The sequence below is a fragment of the Poecilia formosa genome, unplaced genomic scaffold (assembly GCF_000485575.1).
Source record: "Poecilia formosa unplaced genomic scaffold, Poecilia_formosa-5.1.2 Scaffold77, whole genome shotgun sequence".
In the NCBI taxonomy this organism is placed as follows: Eukaryota; Metazoa; Chordata; class Actinopteri; order Cyprinodontiformes; family Poeciliidae; genus Poecilia; species Poecilia formosa.
The window spans coordinates 1,395,234-1,413,195 of NW_006800016.1; the positions used below are offsets into that span (position 1 = coordinate 1,395,234).

Genomic DNA, 17,962 nt, shown 5'->3' on the forward strand with positions numbered 1-17,962 from the left:
TCAGATATGTGACTTTTCTCTGGAATCATGTGCACTGTGCCTGAAGATAGCTTTATCCTGCTGCTTCTCACCAAAGAGCCATGTTGACCGAATTGTTAAAGTAGAGGGACGACCGGGAGCCACAAGAACTTCATGAAAATGTGATTTCTCACAATGTTCTGATTTTATTTCCTCTGCATTTCCACGTCTTCCCACTCCACCTGTTTCTGTGGACATCAGCACACGTGTTTGAAAGCAAGTTGTTTATTTAAAATAAAATATAAAAAAAAATGCAAACAAGTTCAATAAAGTATCCAGTTAATGTCTGTGCAAATGTCTGCTGGAATAAGTTGGAGGCATAAAACCGTATTCAAGTGCCGAGGTAAACAGCTAGTGACCACGTATCCAAATTACTTTATTCTGATGTCCTAAAGCAGGAAATGCTTGGTTTTTTTTATGCAAGTCAATGCAAACATCTAAAAACAAATTATATCAACTTGCCAGTAGATAACTATTAAATTGAAATACTGCATCTTAGTTTTTATAGAGAATCCAGAAGTGCAGGATGATTACCTGAGAACAAAATCCTGTGACGATGCAAAATGCACAACACTGACACTGGTGGCAAAACAAAAGACAAACATTTACATCTTAAATTAAATACACCAGTGGTTTAACCTCCAGTATCCTTCTGTATTAGAACAGAAAATGACATTGCTTCATTCAGTCTGCAGGAAAGTAGCAACTGATCTGATCTACAGTCAGTATTTTTAGCACAATCTTTCCAAATCATCTCTGCAACAGTGAAATATGCAATGAAAATTCGTACAGCAGCTCTAAAATCGACACAGTTCCAAAGTGGGAGAGAAATTATGCCACACAGACGAGAAGCAAACTAATCTGAACTCATGTTGATAAAGTTACATCAGCTGTGACAGTTTCCAGTCTTTTGGTGTTGATGAGCTACACCAGCTCCTCATTCAGAGTTAAAAAACAGAAAAATCAGCATCAATTCCTGACTCCTCTGAATTCTTGAACTGACGAGCTGTTTGGACGTCCCGTCTCCTATGACGGAGTGACGCCTGGGCTGCTGATCTCTGTCGCTGGACTGGCCAAACACTCACTGGACCTCAGGCTGGCCAGAGATTTATAGCTGGCTACCGAGGTCAGGGAGCCACAGAGGCCTCTGAGAGACGGAGTTTCCTCTTTACCTGAACAACAAAGTGCACATTCAGTGCGCAAGAGATGGAGAAAGCAGGTATTTCTGTTTATGAGAGGAGACCTGCCTTGTGTGTTTGATGTGAGGCTCATGCCTGCAGACAGCTGCTCCAGACTCTGGAAACTCTTCCTGCACAAAAATGAAAAAGAAGCCGTGTGTAGCATTAAATCAGACTCAACTTTTCCTGTTTTAGCTCAGATAGGATTACAGAAATTACTTGTATTTGCTTAATTCCACAATTACTACAGGAAATTTTCTTCAAATTCAGTAACTGATAAAGTTACAAACAGTATCAAACTTAAAGCAAGTCTTAGACTTTGCAGGAACTTTAATGTATCTGCCACCTTAAGCCTGGACTTTGATGTGTTCTCTTTTGAGTTGTTGGACAGCTGTATCTAAAAGGTAATAATTTGTATTTTTTTATGGTTTTCGAATCATACAGATAAAACAAAACCACTGTAAACATTTAAAAAAGTGAAATGCGATATGGAAATCAGTGACAATCAGAACATGTTGAGTTAAATGAATTGGAGAAACTGGACAATCAAACACATATTACGTACTCCTCCCACTGCCCGGTGCTTTTCCTGTACAGCAGCGTATCCAAGGCAACAGCATTGGCATCCAAGGCATCTGGAGACGGCCACTGATTGGTCAGATGGGCTGTTAATTCCTGTCTGGAACGCAAGTCATTGTTTTTCAGCACAGTCCTGAAATCCAGAAAAATGACAAAGCCAGCATTATTATTATTATTATTATTATTATTATTATTATTTAATTACCAAAGTAAACCGTAAAGTTTACTTTGGTAAACTTTACAGTTTACAGCAGGAGCGTCAAACGGCTAGCGTCCTGCTTCTTCTAGAGGTCGCTCTGCTCCATCATGTCTAGTTCACATAGCCCAGTGTTAGAAGCTGCAAAAGACGTGAAACCGGTTTAAAGGTTCACCTTCCAGCAGGAAAATAAAGTACAGCTGGAGCTGCCATCACCATCTCTGCTCTCAAGAAACTCAGTGTTTAAGCCCATGATGGTATCTGTACGACTGTACTTTATACAACTTTTATTGTCACTGATTGTAAACAGTCTATATTTTATTGCTCAAATAGATGTGCATATTTTGTAATTTTTTTTATTAACCAACTGAGTTGCACATTAATCTGGACTGGAGTATTTTTTTTATATAACTACATGGTATTTATGTTGAAATTTCAGTTCAGTGTCTTTATTGGGGAACATTTGTGTAGCGTTTCAAACAAACAAAAACAACGGTATTGTGATTTGGTATATATTTTATGTCCTATCTTTGTGTGAGTCTATTTGCTGTTATTGCCTGTCACAGTTATTCTCCCCATTGTGGGATAACAAAAAGTATTTCTATTCTATTCTATTCTATTTACTAAACTGCATCAGTTTCTCATATAAAAATCATACGCTTTATAAGATATAGAAATCATCTAGAGGTTGGGAAAACTTGCGAGATGCTATAGTTTAGTTTTGCTCATAAACACAATTTCTCACCATGTCAAAAGTGCATCCTGAGACATAACAAACCCCTGCAGCCCCCAGGGCTCTTGCTGCTCTAAATGTCAAGTTTGCAGTAAGATTTGCCTCGAAGCTCTCAGCCACGCGTACACACACACACCGACAGACACAAACCCCCTCTAAAGAAGACTCACAGTTGGTTCTGCAGTTCCACTATGATATACTCAAGCTGCTGTTTCTCCAGTGTGTGTGAGAGGTGTGTGTCTGCCAGGCTCTGCTGAAGGGCTTTGTTATGAGAAACGGCCTCCGACAGCTGAGCTTCCCGCAAACGGACCAGCTCTTCCAGGTAACCCTGAGGCGAGCAAACACACACAGGCACACACAAGACAGACTTGTTTGTTTATTCTCATGAAGGCGCCGCTGTGCTAATGCATATCTGACACGTTTGTTTTCACTAAATACAAACAAAACGTGGCAGGAAAAAGAAAAAAAAGCACATTTTTAGACTTAGCAGGAGCGGTAATCCTGTTGTTTCTTTCTTGGCATTTCAAAAGCCAGCTGGCTACTTAACGTGGAAATGTCACGCTGTCTCATATAACGTCACCCGACACAAAGCAACACAAAACAACACACCTTCTGCTCCAGAGCCATGCGATACTTCTGCTCAAAGCGTTTGCACTTGCTGACCAAGTTGCTCTGCTCGGTGAAGATTGATGCGGCGGTGGCCGTCTTGTCAGGGGTGCTGCTCTCGCTGCCGCTGCTTCCCAGAGTCCTCATCTCCTCTTCATCGCTGCTGATGCTGTCTGCGCTGCACAGGGAGCCAGACCTCATATCAGTATGCAGCCATGTTGGCCAAACTGACACACGTCTGACCTTCTGTTGCACTTCATCTCACTCCCTGACAGCAGGCAAAAGTTCTTGGGTTTTTAAATGAAATTATGCAAGTAGGAGACTGGATGAGATATAATTTTGTTTATTTCTTAAAATTTGTCTGCAATTTTTATTATTATTATTTACCCACAATTTAAGCGCACCACAGTTTGTTGTGCTTATGCTTTACAGCAAAACTGTCCACAATTCTTAGCATTTTGTGCTCATTTTGTTCAAAAATCTTTATGAAGATTTTTTTTTTATAACACTTAAAATATGACTTTAATTTCAGTACTCTTTTTCTCTGAGGAAAAAAATCTTTTTAAGAGTTCTTGCCACCTCAATATGGCTGAAAAACTCATACGTATTAGCGATTCATATGAGTCTACATCAATAATTATTGATTATTTTTTGTTTTAAATATCTGAAATACTGCCAAACTGGTGGCGTGACCTTTCCTGTTTTGGCCACAGTTTTCACTTCCCGCCAATTTTTATTTTTAAGCAGTGATGAGGCACGTCGGCGAAACCTGAAACTGCTGCTATGCAAGTTACTCAACAGGTTGTTGCTAGGTAACCAAAGAGTAAGTGAGTTGCTAGGTAACCACGGAGCATTAGTTGATACCACTAAACTTGCTGCGTGTGAGAGGTTGAGCAGCCAAAGTCTTTCCTCTATCTACATCACCCAGAATGCTGTGCGGGTGGCAGTGAATATACTACACATTGAATATTGGTGTCTATTGAGATAAATAAATAGTTATTGATGTATGGTTTTTAAGTTATATTTATATTTTACTTTTTAAGTATAAAGTAAATAGTAAATCTTGACTTTGTGAAACCAAAGCATTGCAAGCAAAGGTACCAATAAGGGTATTGTAGTGTATTAAGAACATCCGCCTACTATATTCCTTCTGCAAAAATATCTACTTTTTTATTGGTCTTTTTTTTTTTTCTTTGACATTTATTTGCGGTCCTAAGAGTGTCACACCGGTTTGATGTGAATAATTTCTTTGGATTTACCTCTGTGTGAACTTCAGGTAAGGCGTGTAGTCGATGACTGCAGGACAGCTGTCGTCCAGACCCTCCCCTTTAAGACAGAAACTAAAAAAGAGAAAATAAGATTGAAAATCAAAGCACAGATTATTCTGTATTTTTAATCAGCATTTTTACAAAGTACTAAAACCTTTGGGGTCTTAAAAGATGGCCATGCATCTATCACCTGAGCTCCTCCTTCCAGTCAAATTTTAATACTGTAGAGAGATAGATTAATTACTTAAATTAAGAGCATTCTTGTCATTTCTTTTATTTTCTTAGTTTTTTTTAGTAAAAGTTTTAACATTACTACATCTATACCTTGCAAAAGAAGTATTGAAATTAGTCTTTGGTTTAATATTTCTTTGATCTAATAATGCGTCTCAGCAATAAATCTGTTGAATGAAGCCACATTTGAAAAAAATAAATACAAACTTGAATAACCCAGTAAGAGGTTGCACATTTTATGTACTGTGCCAACTGTGATGTTGTGTAAGTATAAGTTTGAAGATTTGTCCAATTTTTTTGAGCAAGCACGCTGCAAAAATACAAAATCTTACCAACTTTTTTTTGTCTAGTTTCTAGTTGCAAATATCTTTGCACATTTGAAACAAGACCAAACTTATAACGTGGGAAAAATGTGTTGCTATAAGTGAAATAATATGCCAGTGAAACTAGTACCTCTTTTAATCAATAATAAGCAGTTCTTGGCTTAAAACAAGCTCTTATATCTTGATAAAAGTTACTTGTAAGTTAGTTTTGTCTCATTTCAAATGTACTAAGATATTTGCACTAGAAGCTAGACCAAAATTACTCGGTAAGGTTTTGTATTTTTGCATTGCAGTAATTAAAGTGGCCACAATCTCTTCCTGCCTAGACGACAGCATCAGTACAGCAGAAGGGGAGAAAGTCTCACCACTTCATCTGCAACAGTAGATTATGATAAGTACCTGAAATCAATGGTGTTGAGTCCAATGAGCGTGTCTGCCAACAGCCCTGCCTCTTCTCCCAGTATGATCGCACCTTCCTCAAAAAACCTCCTAACACAAACACACAGATCATCAGCATGAATTCAGCTCACAGATTATTAGAGATTTAAGATGTTTGGTTTTTTTAATACCTGGTTGTTTTGAAGTCCTTCAGCGCAAAGGAGACGTACTCTGACAGTCGCTTCTCCATCAGAACAACCCTGATCCACGCCCTTCCCTGCAGAGACGCAGACAAGAAATGTAACCCTAAAAAAACAACCAAACGTGGATTTATGTGTCAAAGGAAGTAAAAGTTTGCATTAAATGTATTAAAATAGAATTTAAAAAATGTCAGTGATGTTTACTGGTAAGCTTTATGTAGTTAAATAAAAATTTGATTGGCATTAAGGTTAAATTGATAACCAATTGCTTAATTAGATTCATTTTTAAGGGAAGGGATCTTGGCAAATTCTTATTTTTCTAAAATCACATATGCTACATTTTTGAGTCACAGCAATGTTCTCTATATACACAAATAGTCTAAATTCTGCCTTTTTTTATTTTTGTAATAGATAAAATGCATTTCTGACACCATGCTTTATGCTCTTGCAGCTCTTCTCTAGCTCTCCGTGCAGTGCAGGAACATTTTATTTGATGCCGGCGTGGCGGGGGCTGCACCTTTGCTCTTGATGATCGCACATTTTCCATGCTCTCGATGCTTCGGATGCAGTTATGAGGCACTTTACTGCAGGCCGCTTTTATGTAATCCCAGAAACTCCGAGGACTCTCGTAGCCAAACCACGTCGTTTGACCTGAGCAGGAAACACGGGAACACAGGGATGTTGTTGTTGTTGTTGTTGTTTTTTTTTATTTGAAAAACATTTTCTATAGTTTGGTTTGGCTTGAATGATTAAAAAAATAAGATTAAACTAACCTGCAATACAAATTGTAGCAGTTAATTGTATTGTCTTTAGGTAAAAGCTGGATCATATAGGAGTGAATTGGACTGATTAAATTTGAACTCAATTTGATTTTACATAACTGGATATGAAGTGGACTGTAAAGATGTGATTTATAAATAACTGAATTTAATTCAATATCAATCATTTTCAACTGAATTGTTGTTTTTGATTGAACTTCCTATTTGAATGTGCGCTCTCATATATAAATGAAATTAATGCACAGTGACGACCAGAACTAGAGAAGATTAATCACATTATTACACAAGTTTTGAAAAAGTTTCATGAATTTAATCAAAAAGTATTTAAATGACTTATAAGGGATCAACACAGATTACATTATGACAAAGAAGAGTTAATGTCTGCATCTAACTGGCATTAATTATATATACATTTTTTTTAGAGTTTGTAGTAGTTGGAGAAGATTGTAAAATAGAAAAATAAAAACTAACATTTTATCTTATAGATTGACATTTAAACCTGACACTGATTGTAGATTTTACATTTCGGAAGTCAAATCATCTTGACGAGTCACATAGCCTTAGTTGATGTCTACTGAAACTTCTCTAAAATTGGCAACATAATAAATCCTGTGATAGACCAACACAAAGTAATACATGAAAAAAGGAGGATTTCTGATTTTCAATATTCTGATAAGTGTTACATGTATCTATATTCACTTCTGAGTCAAAACTGCAGAACCACCTTTTGCTGCAGCTGAAGCTGCAAATCTGTAGCAGCTTTGTGCATCATGAGACTGGATTGTTTTCCTGTTCTCCTTTACAAAGCAGCTCAAGATCAGCCAAATGGGACGGAAAGAATCTGAGAATGAGATTCAAGAATCGCCACAGGTTTTCAGTTAAATATAGGTGCAGTCCACTCCAGCACAGGAATCTGACCAAATCTAACCACTCCGCTGTAGCTGTGGTCTGACAGGCCAGCTTTCCAACCTCTGCTGAGGAAAGTTATCCTCACAGCATGATGCTGCCACATCATCTTCCATTTTCAGCATTTAAAATCCTAAAATAGAAAATGCCACATATCCTATTTTGAATGCAAGCAAAAACATTAAATTCTGGTCCCATCTGAACAAAGGACCTTTACCCACATGTTTGCTACGTCTCATACTGGTGCAAACTGCAGAGGGCGTTTACTTTCTGCTCCTGGTTTATCGTAAACATCTTTGAGGTTGTAATGAATGAGGCAACACTTTAAATGTTTCTGGAAAGCGTCATATTGGCGTCTTCAACTGTGTTCATAACCTTTACGTGCCTTTTAGCCGATGACTGAGGATGCGCTCCAGGATGGACACGAAGTTAACAAACTCTGGGGAAGAGTCGTCAATGGTTTCGAAACAGGAGCGATCCAGAAGAGTCTTCACTGAAAACCTGAACAGAAACAAGATGCGCACCAGATTATGTTACTAAAGATTTCAAAACCACATATTTTCATTCCACGTCAAACCTTTCCATTATCGATTATAAGCAGATAATATCCAGACCTGTCCACAGCAGCAGCGACAAGGCTTTAATTAATCTTCGGTGATGAAACCGGCCACTGCGTGCAGCACACAAAGCGACTCCATCTAATCTGATTTCAACTAATTATCCAGGAAGGAAAGTCGGCACACGGGGCTGCGATGCGTTTCAGGGTGTACATGTGCGCTCTGTGAATCCTGTCAAACTGCGTGTAGCCTTTGACACTAACTAAATAATCTAACTTCAAATCTCGCTCTGCCTCTTGCTGCTCCGCCTCGTTGCTTGGCAGCAGGATGACGATGGACAGAGAGCTTCCTGTGCAACACCAGATAAATCTCACCTACATTGTCTTTCAGAAACCTTAAAATATTTTTACAAATCTATTTACATTATATTTGTAAAAAAATGCCCCGTGCATTAAACGAAAACTTTGCAGATTAATTAGAACAACAAATCTGTTGAGCTCAGCAAACTCCACAGCGTTGAATCAGTAAGGATGCACTCAGCACTTCTCAGGTTTTATCATTGCACACTACTGTGAAGGGGACTCTGCAGCCTGACATCAGAAAACTGCAAAGTTATGACCTACAATGCAGCACGTCTTTTGAAATGATGGTTTTTGTCATCCGAGCCATCACCATGTCACATAGATCCCAGATGAAAAGCTGAAAATGTGCTTAAATGAGATACAACGGTTTACTCAAAGAAACACGATAAACCAGTTATAGGAACTTTGACAAGGCTGCAAATTAACTCTTTGTTATTTAAATAATAAAAATTAAAGCTACACTAGATTGACAAATTGACAAGGAATCCAATAACATCCTAGAGATTAATCCAGATATATATCGCACAGATATTAAGGCAATGTAAGTATTTAATTTAATATTTACTAGTTCTTTTTTGCACATTTAAATATATGTATTTTTTGAATACATTTCAGATCTGTTCATTTAGTCATTATGCATCATCGTAATTCTTCATAATGTTGTTTTTAATGTTTATTAGTTTTTTATGCTGTTCTGACAGAGGCTCGGATTCAAACCGTACAACATTCAAATTAATGCATTTCAAGTGAACCAACTTAAAGCTGGTTCACTTGAACCAACTTAAAGTATCGTCTGCTTAGCTTCTGTATGTGTAGTGCTGGGGTGTCCAAAGTGTGGCGCTGGGGCCATCTGTGGCCCTCAAAATAATTCTGCATGGGCCCCCGAATGTAATTCAAGAATTGCATAAATCTGGTCCAGTTGCACAAGCGGCTGATGCAGATGAAAGTATCTTTAAAAACATTAAAGGTTTGATTTTTTTCTGTCAATTTAAAATCCTCCAATGAAAAATGTCAGGTACAACACAAAGATTCAGACTTTTAATAAGCACGCTTTTTGCTTATACTTTAATTTAATTGTAAATGGGACTACAAATATCTACCGACTTACTCAAAAGCCGACCTGGGTACAACGATTTATGAACCTCGACGAAATAAACCAAACATTTCCACCTTTACCAAGGCAAAACTATATTTATTATTTTCTATCTAGCTGCCATGCTCATCCCATTCGCCTATGCAGTTCCCTGTGTTGCACAGGAAACAAAAACTATTTGGATGAGAGTTTTGGGGTTTTTTTGGGGAGACTCCAGAATGTAAATACTGCAGCTCCTGTCTTCAGTCACAGCTGCCTGGTGACAACTAAATCAATCTTTAACCTTTGAAGCCTTTATTTGCTGCTGCAACAAAACGAAAAGCACAGAAAGGCAATCTGAATTAAACTGCTGCACATTACGCTTTTGTATAAATAGCATCCAGAGAAAGCCAGTTTGGAAAGTCGATGTCTTATTTCTAATTAAAGCTCCTGCTGCACATCTACAGTAATGCCTTGTCTTCTCTCTTACAGCCACAAAGTTGCTCCTTTATGCATCCATCACTGCAAACATTTAACTTTATAAATGACAAAAACACAATACATATCTATTAATTTGTTGATGTTGCAGTTGAGCAATGTCAGGCAATTTGAAAAAAAAAATTCAGATTTGATATCTTAAACATTTACTTTATGCAGCCACAAAACTCCAATTCATTGAAATCAGAGATCTTATTTTTATTCATTTTAAGGTGAAAACGGGAACCTTCAAAATAAACAGAACAGATTCAAAAATTAACATTTTTTATGGATAAACTATGGAATAAATTAGGAGCAACAAGCCACAGTTACCTCTGCTTTCTCCTCGAAACATGGAGAAACTGGTCAGCTGATGCACAGATAAGGAGTGATAATACGAATGTTTTATACTAGATAAAAATAGATTATAGTGCTAGAAAGCTTTAAAAACAATAACATCTTTAAAACATTCAAAATAAATACAAATGAATAAGGTCAATTGTGTTAAATGCAAGTTATCAGCTGGATATCAGCACATCAAAAGTAAATATTTTGTTCCTACTAATTAATTTCCCAATAGGTCTTGTTCATTATAAAATACTTTGTATTTTCTCTGCTCTTTTTACTCCCCCAGTCAGGCCAGTCAGCATTAACGATGACTAATGTGGAGGCAGGGACAGTTTGGCAAAACACCCATCCTCATCAGTGAGTAGCAGCCAGTTTTAATTGTATTAATGCTTATTCTTGAAGAAAGGTTGCTTTTCATTTTCCACAAGCGTGAAGCAGACTGCTCTATTACCAGGTTTGTTTTCTGAACAGCTACTGCCAAGACAGAAAAAGACGTACACCCCCACACGTTCCTCCTCCTTTTATGATGTGTTTACTGTCAAAAAACATTCACTGGGGACTGCCAGTCAGGATCTGACATCTGCCAGCAGGACTCAAAGGGCCGTAAATCAATACTCTGAACAGTAAATGACAAGAAATAGGGCAGGCAATACAAGCAGATGACAAGTGTTTGCTCACCTCAGCATCAGCCTTTCTTATAATCTCTCTGCTTTTTAAAAGTGAGCAAGCATATACAACTAAACATTTACACTATGATGCAGATTTCTTTATTTAAGCTGCATTTGGCTTTTAAATAAGCTTTTGCACTAACTGAATTGCTCACCTACTTAAATATAAAGAGCAAAATCTTTGCGTTGGGTCTGTAAGGCTGTAGCTTTAGCCGTGCACTGAAGTGAATGTATCAAAACAGAAATATGAGTGTATGAATGTTTCATGAAGAACTCAGGAGGCTGTTGGTGTGTGACTGAGATAAACTGGATGACATTAAGCTACTGTGCAGCACAGGCAAACCACCACATACCCACTTTACATATCTAATCAGACCTCATTTAGCAGAAGGCGACTCATGAGCTTTGTTTAGTCTTGCTATAATTAAAAACAAACCACTGGATCTAAAAAAAAAACAACAACAACAAAAACAATCCTCTGCCAACAATCCAGCAGCAGACGCAGTTAATCCTCCTTATCATGAAAAGAAATCAGCAGGACAGAATCCTCTACCTGCAGACTGTGAGCAGGTTCTTCCTCTCCACCACGGCGCTCCTGCCCGCTCCCCGCTTGCGGCTGAGCGACGCCATCCTCCGGCCCCGGCTGGCGTTTGCGGCGGTGCGGTGACCCACTCTGCTGCCTCAGAACGAGGGCAGGACCAGCGGTGTTCGTCACCACGGAGCCGAAGATGCTCCAGTGGAGAAGAGAGAGCAAGAGGACAACACTGAAAAGACGCGCAGAGCGCCTCCTGTTGGCTCTTTCAAAATAATAGCATCTGAAATTTACCAAATATTTTACTGCTCCTTATTTAGAACTAATAATAATAATAATAATAATAATAATAATAATAATAATAATAATAATACACAAACTATTAAGTTTATAAAGCTAAGTAGACTTGGTTTTATGCAGATATTTAGTTCATTGTTTATGTGTAATATACATCAAATATGTTCTTATTTTAATATGGGGTAATGTTTTTTTATACTGGGATCAGTTTTTATTTGTGATTGTCTTAAACTCCATTTTTGAAATGTGTAGAAAGTCCTAGAACGCCATCTAGTGGCTTTAAATAAGAATAACTAAACTCAACCAAGTATCATGTCTGTCCCCTGCTACTCTTTTTATTTTGCTTTCTATTTTAACATGTTCAGCTTATCTTTCAGGAGATCATCGTTATACTACTTACATTTATTTATTTATTTATTCATTCATTCATTCATTCATTCATTCATACATACATTTAAGGAGAGTCCTTTACCCCTTGTGGCTCAATGTAAGAAACATTTTAGAAAAAAAATCATGGTTTTATCTTTGGTTTTATTTATTTATTTATTTATTTTACTATTTTTTACTGTGTCTACCTATTTGTTGATTATCCAAACCTTTCTTCACCCAGTGGATAAAGGGCAGAAATTATTTACTCATTTATTCATTTATTTTTATGCAATATTATTGATTTTATACGGCAAGAAGCTTCTTTTTCAAATGAGTGGATATGTCTTCTTTCTTTCTCTTCAAAACAAATACATATGTTTTGATGGCCATTAAGGGTCAAAGGTGACATTTGACAGAATCCAGAATTATAAACATTTACTTTATGGTACATATTGAAACGAAGTAACCAAAGGTGAGATCAGATAAGATTAGTTAGCATTAGATATTTAATTATGATGTCCAAAGAATTTATTAGGGAATAAAAGTTGAGGGACATTTTGAAGTGCGGCAAATTACTTCCTGTCAGATCATGTGATGTCAGTTTTGGTTACAGAAGCAGTTGTAAGATCTGTCTCCTACTCTACTCGTAGTTGTGAGAGTTTAGCTGCTGTGCTATGTTTTGTGTTGGTTTATATATTTTTGTCCAGAGACTTTTCAGCCAAAATTACAACACTTAATCTGTTGGAATATAAATCTGGCAAATCTTCAAACATATGTTCCAAATTACTTTATATTTTCACTTTTCGGTCGTAGGGTTCATTTTTTAAATGTCCCTCTGAATTCTTTATTTCATTCACATACTTTCTGGCGAGAAGCTGAGTTACAAATAACGCGTTGTATATATGTGTGGCGCCCCCTAATGGATCTTTTGTGACAAGGTTTCCAGTGTCAACATTTCACTTTTCCTCGTTTTTTTTTTTTACACAAAGGGTTTATTTTTAGTTGCATACTTTCTTTATTTTTGATGATATAGTAACAAATGATCTGATCCTTCAGATCGGATAATTTGCCAAATTGTTGTTGAAACAACATTGGATATTCACAGATATGTATTAATAATAAAGCAATTTAAATATTTGTGTACCCAGCAAAGTTACAGTGGAGCTAAGTTTCCAATTTAATAAATGGCTCCACTGTAAGAGTGTAAAAATAACTCAGGTATTTAAAGCACGGACAGTGCTTCTCTGACAAGACAGTTAGCAGCAGGACCGGAAGGCTAGCGGAAAATATGACAACCACTACAAAGTCTGGATATTTTACTGGTCTACTGCCCGCTGGGATTCGAAACACATGAAAGGTTAGGATATATTCATTTTGTCTTTAGCAAAGTAGTGATCACCGGTCATAAAATGGCACATGTTGTTCGCTAGCAATAGCTTACGAGGAGCAGACATGATTTTATTTAAAAGAAGTAGAGCTGGGACTCGATTAAAATGTTTAATAGATTAATAAATTTGATTGAAAACTATTTATGAACAAAATTTTCAACTTAAAACCCCTTTTTGCTACGACATCATTAAATAATTAGACATATGAGCTCAACAACAAAGACATGTAAAGTTAATTGTGTTACTTGGCTATTCAACCATCAGATTGGTGCAAAGTGCTATCAGACCCATTCAGTTCTCATGTGTTTCTGTTACCTTTGATTATTCATGCAACTTGTTTGGAAAAATAAAAATACAGGAATGTGGACTGTGGGTGCTGACATTAGCGTTTGGTACATCTGCTTCCTGCAACATGTTTTGTTTTAAGATACCATTTTTGACTTGAATAGCTTCAGTGAGGCCAACTCCTTTCAGCACAACTTGCACGCATCAAAAATATTTTCCAGTGTCCCATCAGATGGCCAAGAGAAGCAGCTTTGTTGTACATCGACGTTTGTGGAAGTCGCTTGTGCGTCAGCAAAATGGGTGTACCAGGAATGTGTGAAAACAATGGTTCCGGAATATTTATTGTATGTTTAGAAAAAAATCAATTGTGTTATATAATTAATTAAAATGAACATTTTTAAGTTTTGGGCCTAATGGAAAAGTACAAGTTGTTATATTTTTAAATCTAGTGTAACAATTGTGAGACAAACCTTGCTAACATCATCAGATGCTTCAGTTTTAGGAATGGGCCATAATTATAGCAAGCTACTGTGTGAAACTTATGAAAGATTGTCATGTTTTTGGTGATTATTGGACCCAACATTCAAACCAGGCTGAGGCAGCACTAGGTGTTGAAATGCTTAATGAAAATAATAAAAAAGGAACATAAAATCCTGGCAAGAAAAAGACAAGGAACAAAAGACATGGAAGGAGTAGCAAGACAGGGAACTGAGCAAGCAAAAGAAATCAGCAGTGAGAGACAGAAAATGAGGATCTTTATTACTGAGGAGCTTGATAACAGAGAACAGGTGGCTGATTAGCAACAGGATGCAGCTTAGAGTGGAGACCAAACAGGCAGACCGAGGGAGAGAAAGAGTGATGGCACGAGAAGAGCAGAGGAAGAGTAACATAAATGCTAACAATAAACAGAAATGAGGAGTAAAATAAAATACAAGATTTAACCAAAGACAGATCTAAACATAAATGAACAATTGAGGAAAGACTGATACAGAGTAAATAAAGTATAACAGACAAAAACCAACAAAAAAAACTGAACACAAATAAACAAGAAAATAATTTTAAAAAAATAGAAACACAGAAACACCAATAGTCAATAAAAACTGGTTTTTAAAAGCTGGGGAGGTGATCAGTGGCATGTGAAGCAGGTGAGACATGAACTTTGGTAGCAGAGGGAAGAATGTGACTAGATAATGTCTGAGAGAACAAAATAATTATACTAAAACACTAAGTTGTTTGAGTTCTCACCAATGTGAACTTTTGTCACGACACATTAAAAAAAAAGGGAAATAAAACCATTCCATCATCATTTTGTATTCTCATGTTGTAGTAAAGATTCTGTTTGTGGGTTTAGTTTCAGAACAGTCTGACGTTTTTAGAGCTGGGCCACGCGCTCATGCTCGAATCAAAGTGCTAACAAAACCACAGAACGGAAGATTCTCATGAGCTTGTGACAGGAAGCAAAGGTAAAAAAACGTGACCCCGATGTGAACAGGACGACCTTTGTGTCACACTGCAGAACGTCAGTGAAGAAGAGTGTGATTCAACTGTAGGTTACAGCATAAAATGTCCCTCATTTTGTGCCCCCCTTTTGCCTAATTACTGCATGTAAAACTGCTCATCTGTGCTTATAAAAACATAATGTCAAGTATTTGCTTTATGGTGCTTCTTATCTGTGACTCACACAGAGTCAGAGTTTAAGGAGCGATGAAGTTACAACCTTTTAAAGGTAAGAGGATTATGCTTTTTGTGAAGCTGAGATTCTTTTTGATAACTGATTGAGGATTGACAGCTGAACTTTTGACCTCCACCATGACAACATTACAGTCACGGGTGATTTTAGTGTCATAAACCAAGGGAGACAATAATTGAAGCAATAGCAATGATATTGCAATTTTAAAATAGGATATGTGGATCCATTTTATATTATCTTACAAAAAACTGTAAAATGGGTAATAAAATACTGCACAAAGATAGTGCATGATGCTGAATTAGATAAAATACCCTTTTACCTTGTTCCCTTGAGATCATCTTAATCAGTCTGGAATTTAATTGCAGGGCATTGGTAGTTTAACCCTTGTGCGTGCGAGGACTGAGGCAAACGTAGAGGCAAACGTAAAGGACTGAGGCAAACGTAGAGGACTGAGGCAAACGTNTGTCTTCTCTCTTACAGCCACAAAGTTGCTCCTTTATGCATCCATCACTGCAAACATTTAACTTTATAAATGACAAAAACACAATACATATCTATTAATTTGTTGATGTTGCAGTTGAGCAATGTCAGGCAATTTGAAAAAAAAAAAAATTCAGATTTGATATCTTAAACATTTACTTTATGCAGCCGCAAAACTCCAATTCATTGAAATCAGAGATCTTATTTTTATTCATTTTAAGGTGAAAACGGGAACCTTCAAAATAAACAGAACAGATTCAAAAATTAACATTTTTTATGGATAAACTATGGAATAAATTAGGAGCAACAAGCCACAGTTACCTCTGTTTTCTCCTCGAAACATGGAGAAACTGGTCAGCTGATGCACAGATAAGGAGTGATAATACGAATGTTTTATACTAGATAAAAATAGATTATAGTGCTAGAAAGCTTTAAAAACAATAACATCTTTAAAACATTCAAAATAAATACAAATGAATAAGGTCAATTGTGTTAAATGCAAGTTATCAGCTGGATATCAGCACATCAAAAGTAAATATTTTGTTCCTACTAATTAATTTCCCAATAGGTCTTGTTCATTATAAAATACTTTGTATTTTCTCTGCTCTTTTTACTCCCCCAGTCAGGCCAGTCAGCATTAACGATGACTAATGTGGAGGCAGGGACAGTTTGGCAAAACACCCATCCTCATCAGTGAGTAGCAGCCAGTTTTAATTGTATTAATGCTTCATTCTTGAAGAAAGGTTGCTTTTCATTTTCCACAAGCGTGAAGCAGACTGCTCTATTACCAGGTTTGTTTTCTGAACAGCTACTGCCAAGACAGAAAAAGACGTACACCCCCACACGTTCCTCCTCCTTTTATGATGTGTTTACTGTCAAAAAACATTCACTGGGGACTGCCAGTCAGGATCTGACATCTGCCAGCAGGACTCAAAGGGCCGTAAATCAATACTCTGAACAGTAAATGACAAGAAATAGGGCAGGCAATACAAGCAGATGACAAGTGTTTGCTCACCTCAGCATCAGCCTTTCTTATAATCTCTCTGCTTTTTAAAAGTGAGCAAGCACATACAACTAAACATTTACACTATGATGCAGATTTCTTTATTTAAGCTGCATTTGGCTTTTAAATAAGCTTTTGCACTAACTGAATTGCTCACCTACTTAAATATAAAGAGCAAAATCTTTGCGTTGGGTCTGTAAGGCTGTAGCTTTAGCCGTGCACTGAAGTGAATGTATCAAAACAGAAATATGAGTGTATGAATGTTTCATGAAGAACTCAGGAGGCTGTTGGTGTGTGACTGAGATAAACTGGATGACATTAAGCTACTGTGCAGCACAGGCAAACCACCACATACCCACTTTACATATCTAATCAGACCTCATTTAGCAGAAGGCGACTCATGAGCTTTGTTTAGTCTTGCTATAATTAAAAACAAACCACTGGATCTAAAAAAAAAAACAAAACAACAACAACAACAATCCTCTGCCAACAATCCAGCAGCAGACGCAGTTAATCCTCCTTATCATGAAAAGAAATCAGCAGGACAGAATCCTCTACCTGCAGACTGTGAGCAGGTTCCTCCTCTCCACCACGGCGCTCCTGCCCGCTCCCCGCTTGCGGCTGAGCGACGCCATCCTCCGGCCCCGGCTGGCGTTTGCGGCGGTGCGGTGACCCACTCTGCTGCCTCAGAACGAGGGCAGGACCAGCGGTGTTCGTCACCACGGAGCCGAAGATGCTCCAGTGGAGAAGAGAGAGCAAGAGGACAACACTGAAAAGACGCGCAGAGCGCCTCCTGTTGGCTCTTTCAAAATAATAGCATCTGAAATTTACCAAATATTTTACTGCTCCTTATTTAGAACTAATAATAATAATAATAATAATAATAATAATAATAATAATAATAATAATACACAAACTATTAAGTTTATAAAGCTAAGTAGACTTGGTTTTATGCAGATATTTAGTTCATTGTTTATGTGTAATATACATCAAATATGTTCTTATTTTAATATGGGGTAATGTTTTTTTATACTGGGAT

General features: G+C 37.2%; 1 protein-coding gene across 3 annotated transcripts; it reads right to left on the minus strand.

The window, feature by feature from the left end:
- Nucleotides 1–141: 141 nt before the first annotated feature.
- rundc3b (RUN domain containing 3b) lies at nt 142–17,699 on the minus strand. 3 transcript variants are annotated; one of them, XM_007556162.2, is made up of 11 exons: nt 11,433–11,649; nt 7,781–7,896; nt 6,228–6,361; nt 5,702–5,787; nt 5,532–5,621; nt 4,570–4,650; nt 3,314–3,488; nt 2,875–3,032; nt 1,762–1,908; nt 1,266–1,327; nt 142–1,190 (listed from the first exon to the last, which is right to left on the minus strand). In XM_007556162.2, exons 1-11 carry the CDS (start codon nt 11,507–11,509, stop codon nt 1,045–1,047), a joined length of 1,272 nt encoding a protein of 423 aa, XP_007556224.1. In that variant the 5' UTR covers nt 11,510–11,649; the 3' UTR covers nt 142–1,044. The 3 variants fall into 3 exon arrangements, with proteins under 3 accessions (XP_007556224.1, XP_007556223.1, XP_007556222.1); XM_007556161.2 differs by lacking the exon at nt 11,433–11,649 and adding an exon at nt 17,482–17,699 and having other exon boundaries at nt 142–1,327; XM_007556160.2 differs by having other exon boundaries at nt 142–1,327; nt 11,433–11,650.
- Nucleotides 17,700–17,962: the final 263 nt, after the last annotated feature.

Coding starts and splice junctions, on each gene's coding strand:
- rundc3b (XM_007556161.2), bottom strand. CDS start 17,558: ATGGCGTCGCTCAGCCGCAAGCGGGGAGCGGGCAGGAGCGCCGTGGTG. Junction 5,622..5,701: donor AAGGACTTCAAAACAACCAG/GTATTAAAAAAA, acceptor TGTTTGTGTTAG/GAGGTTTTTTGAGGAAGGTG. Junction 3,033..3,313: donor GCATGGCTCTGGAGCAGAAG/GTGTGTTGTTTT, acceptor TGCTCGCCTCAG/GGTTACCTGGAAGAGCTGGT.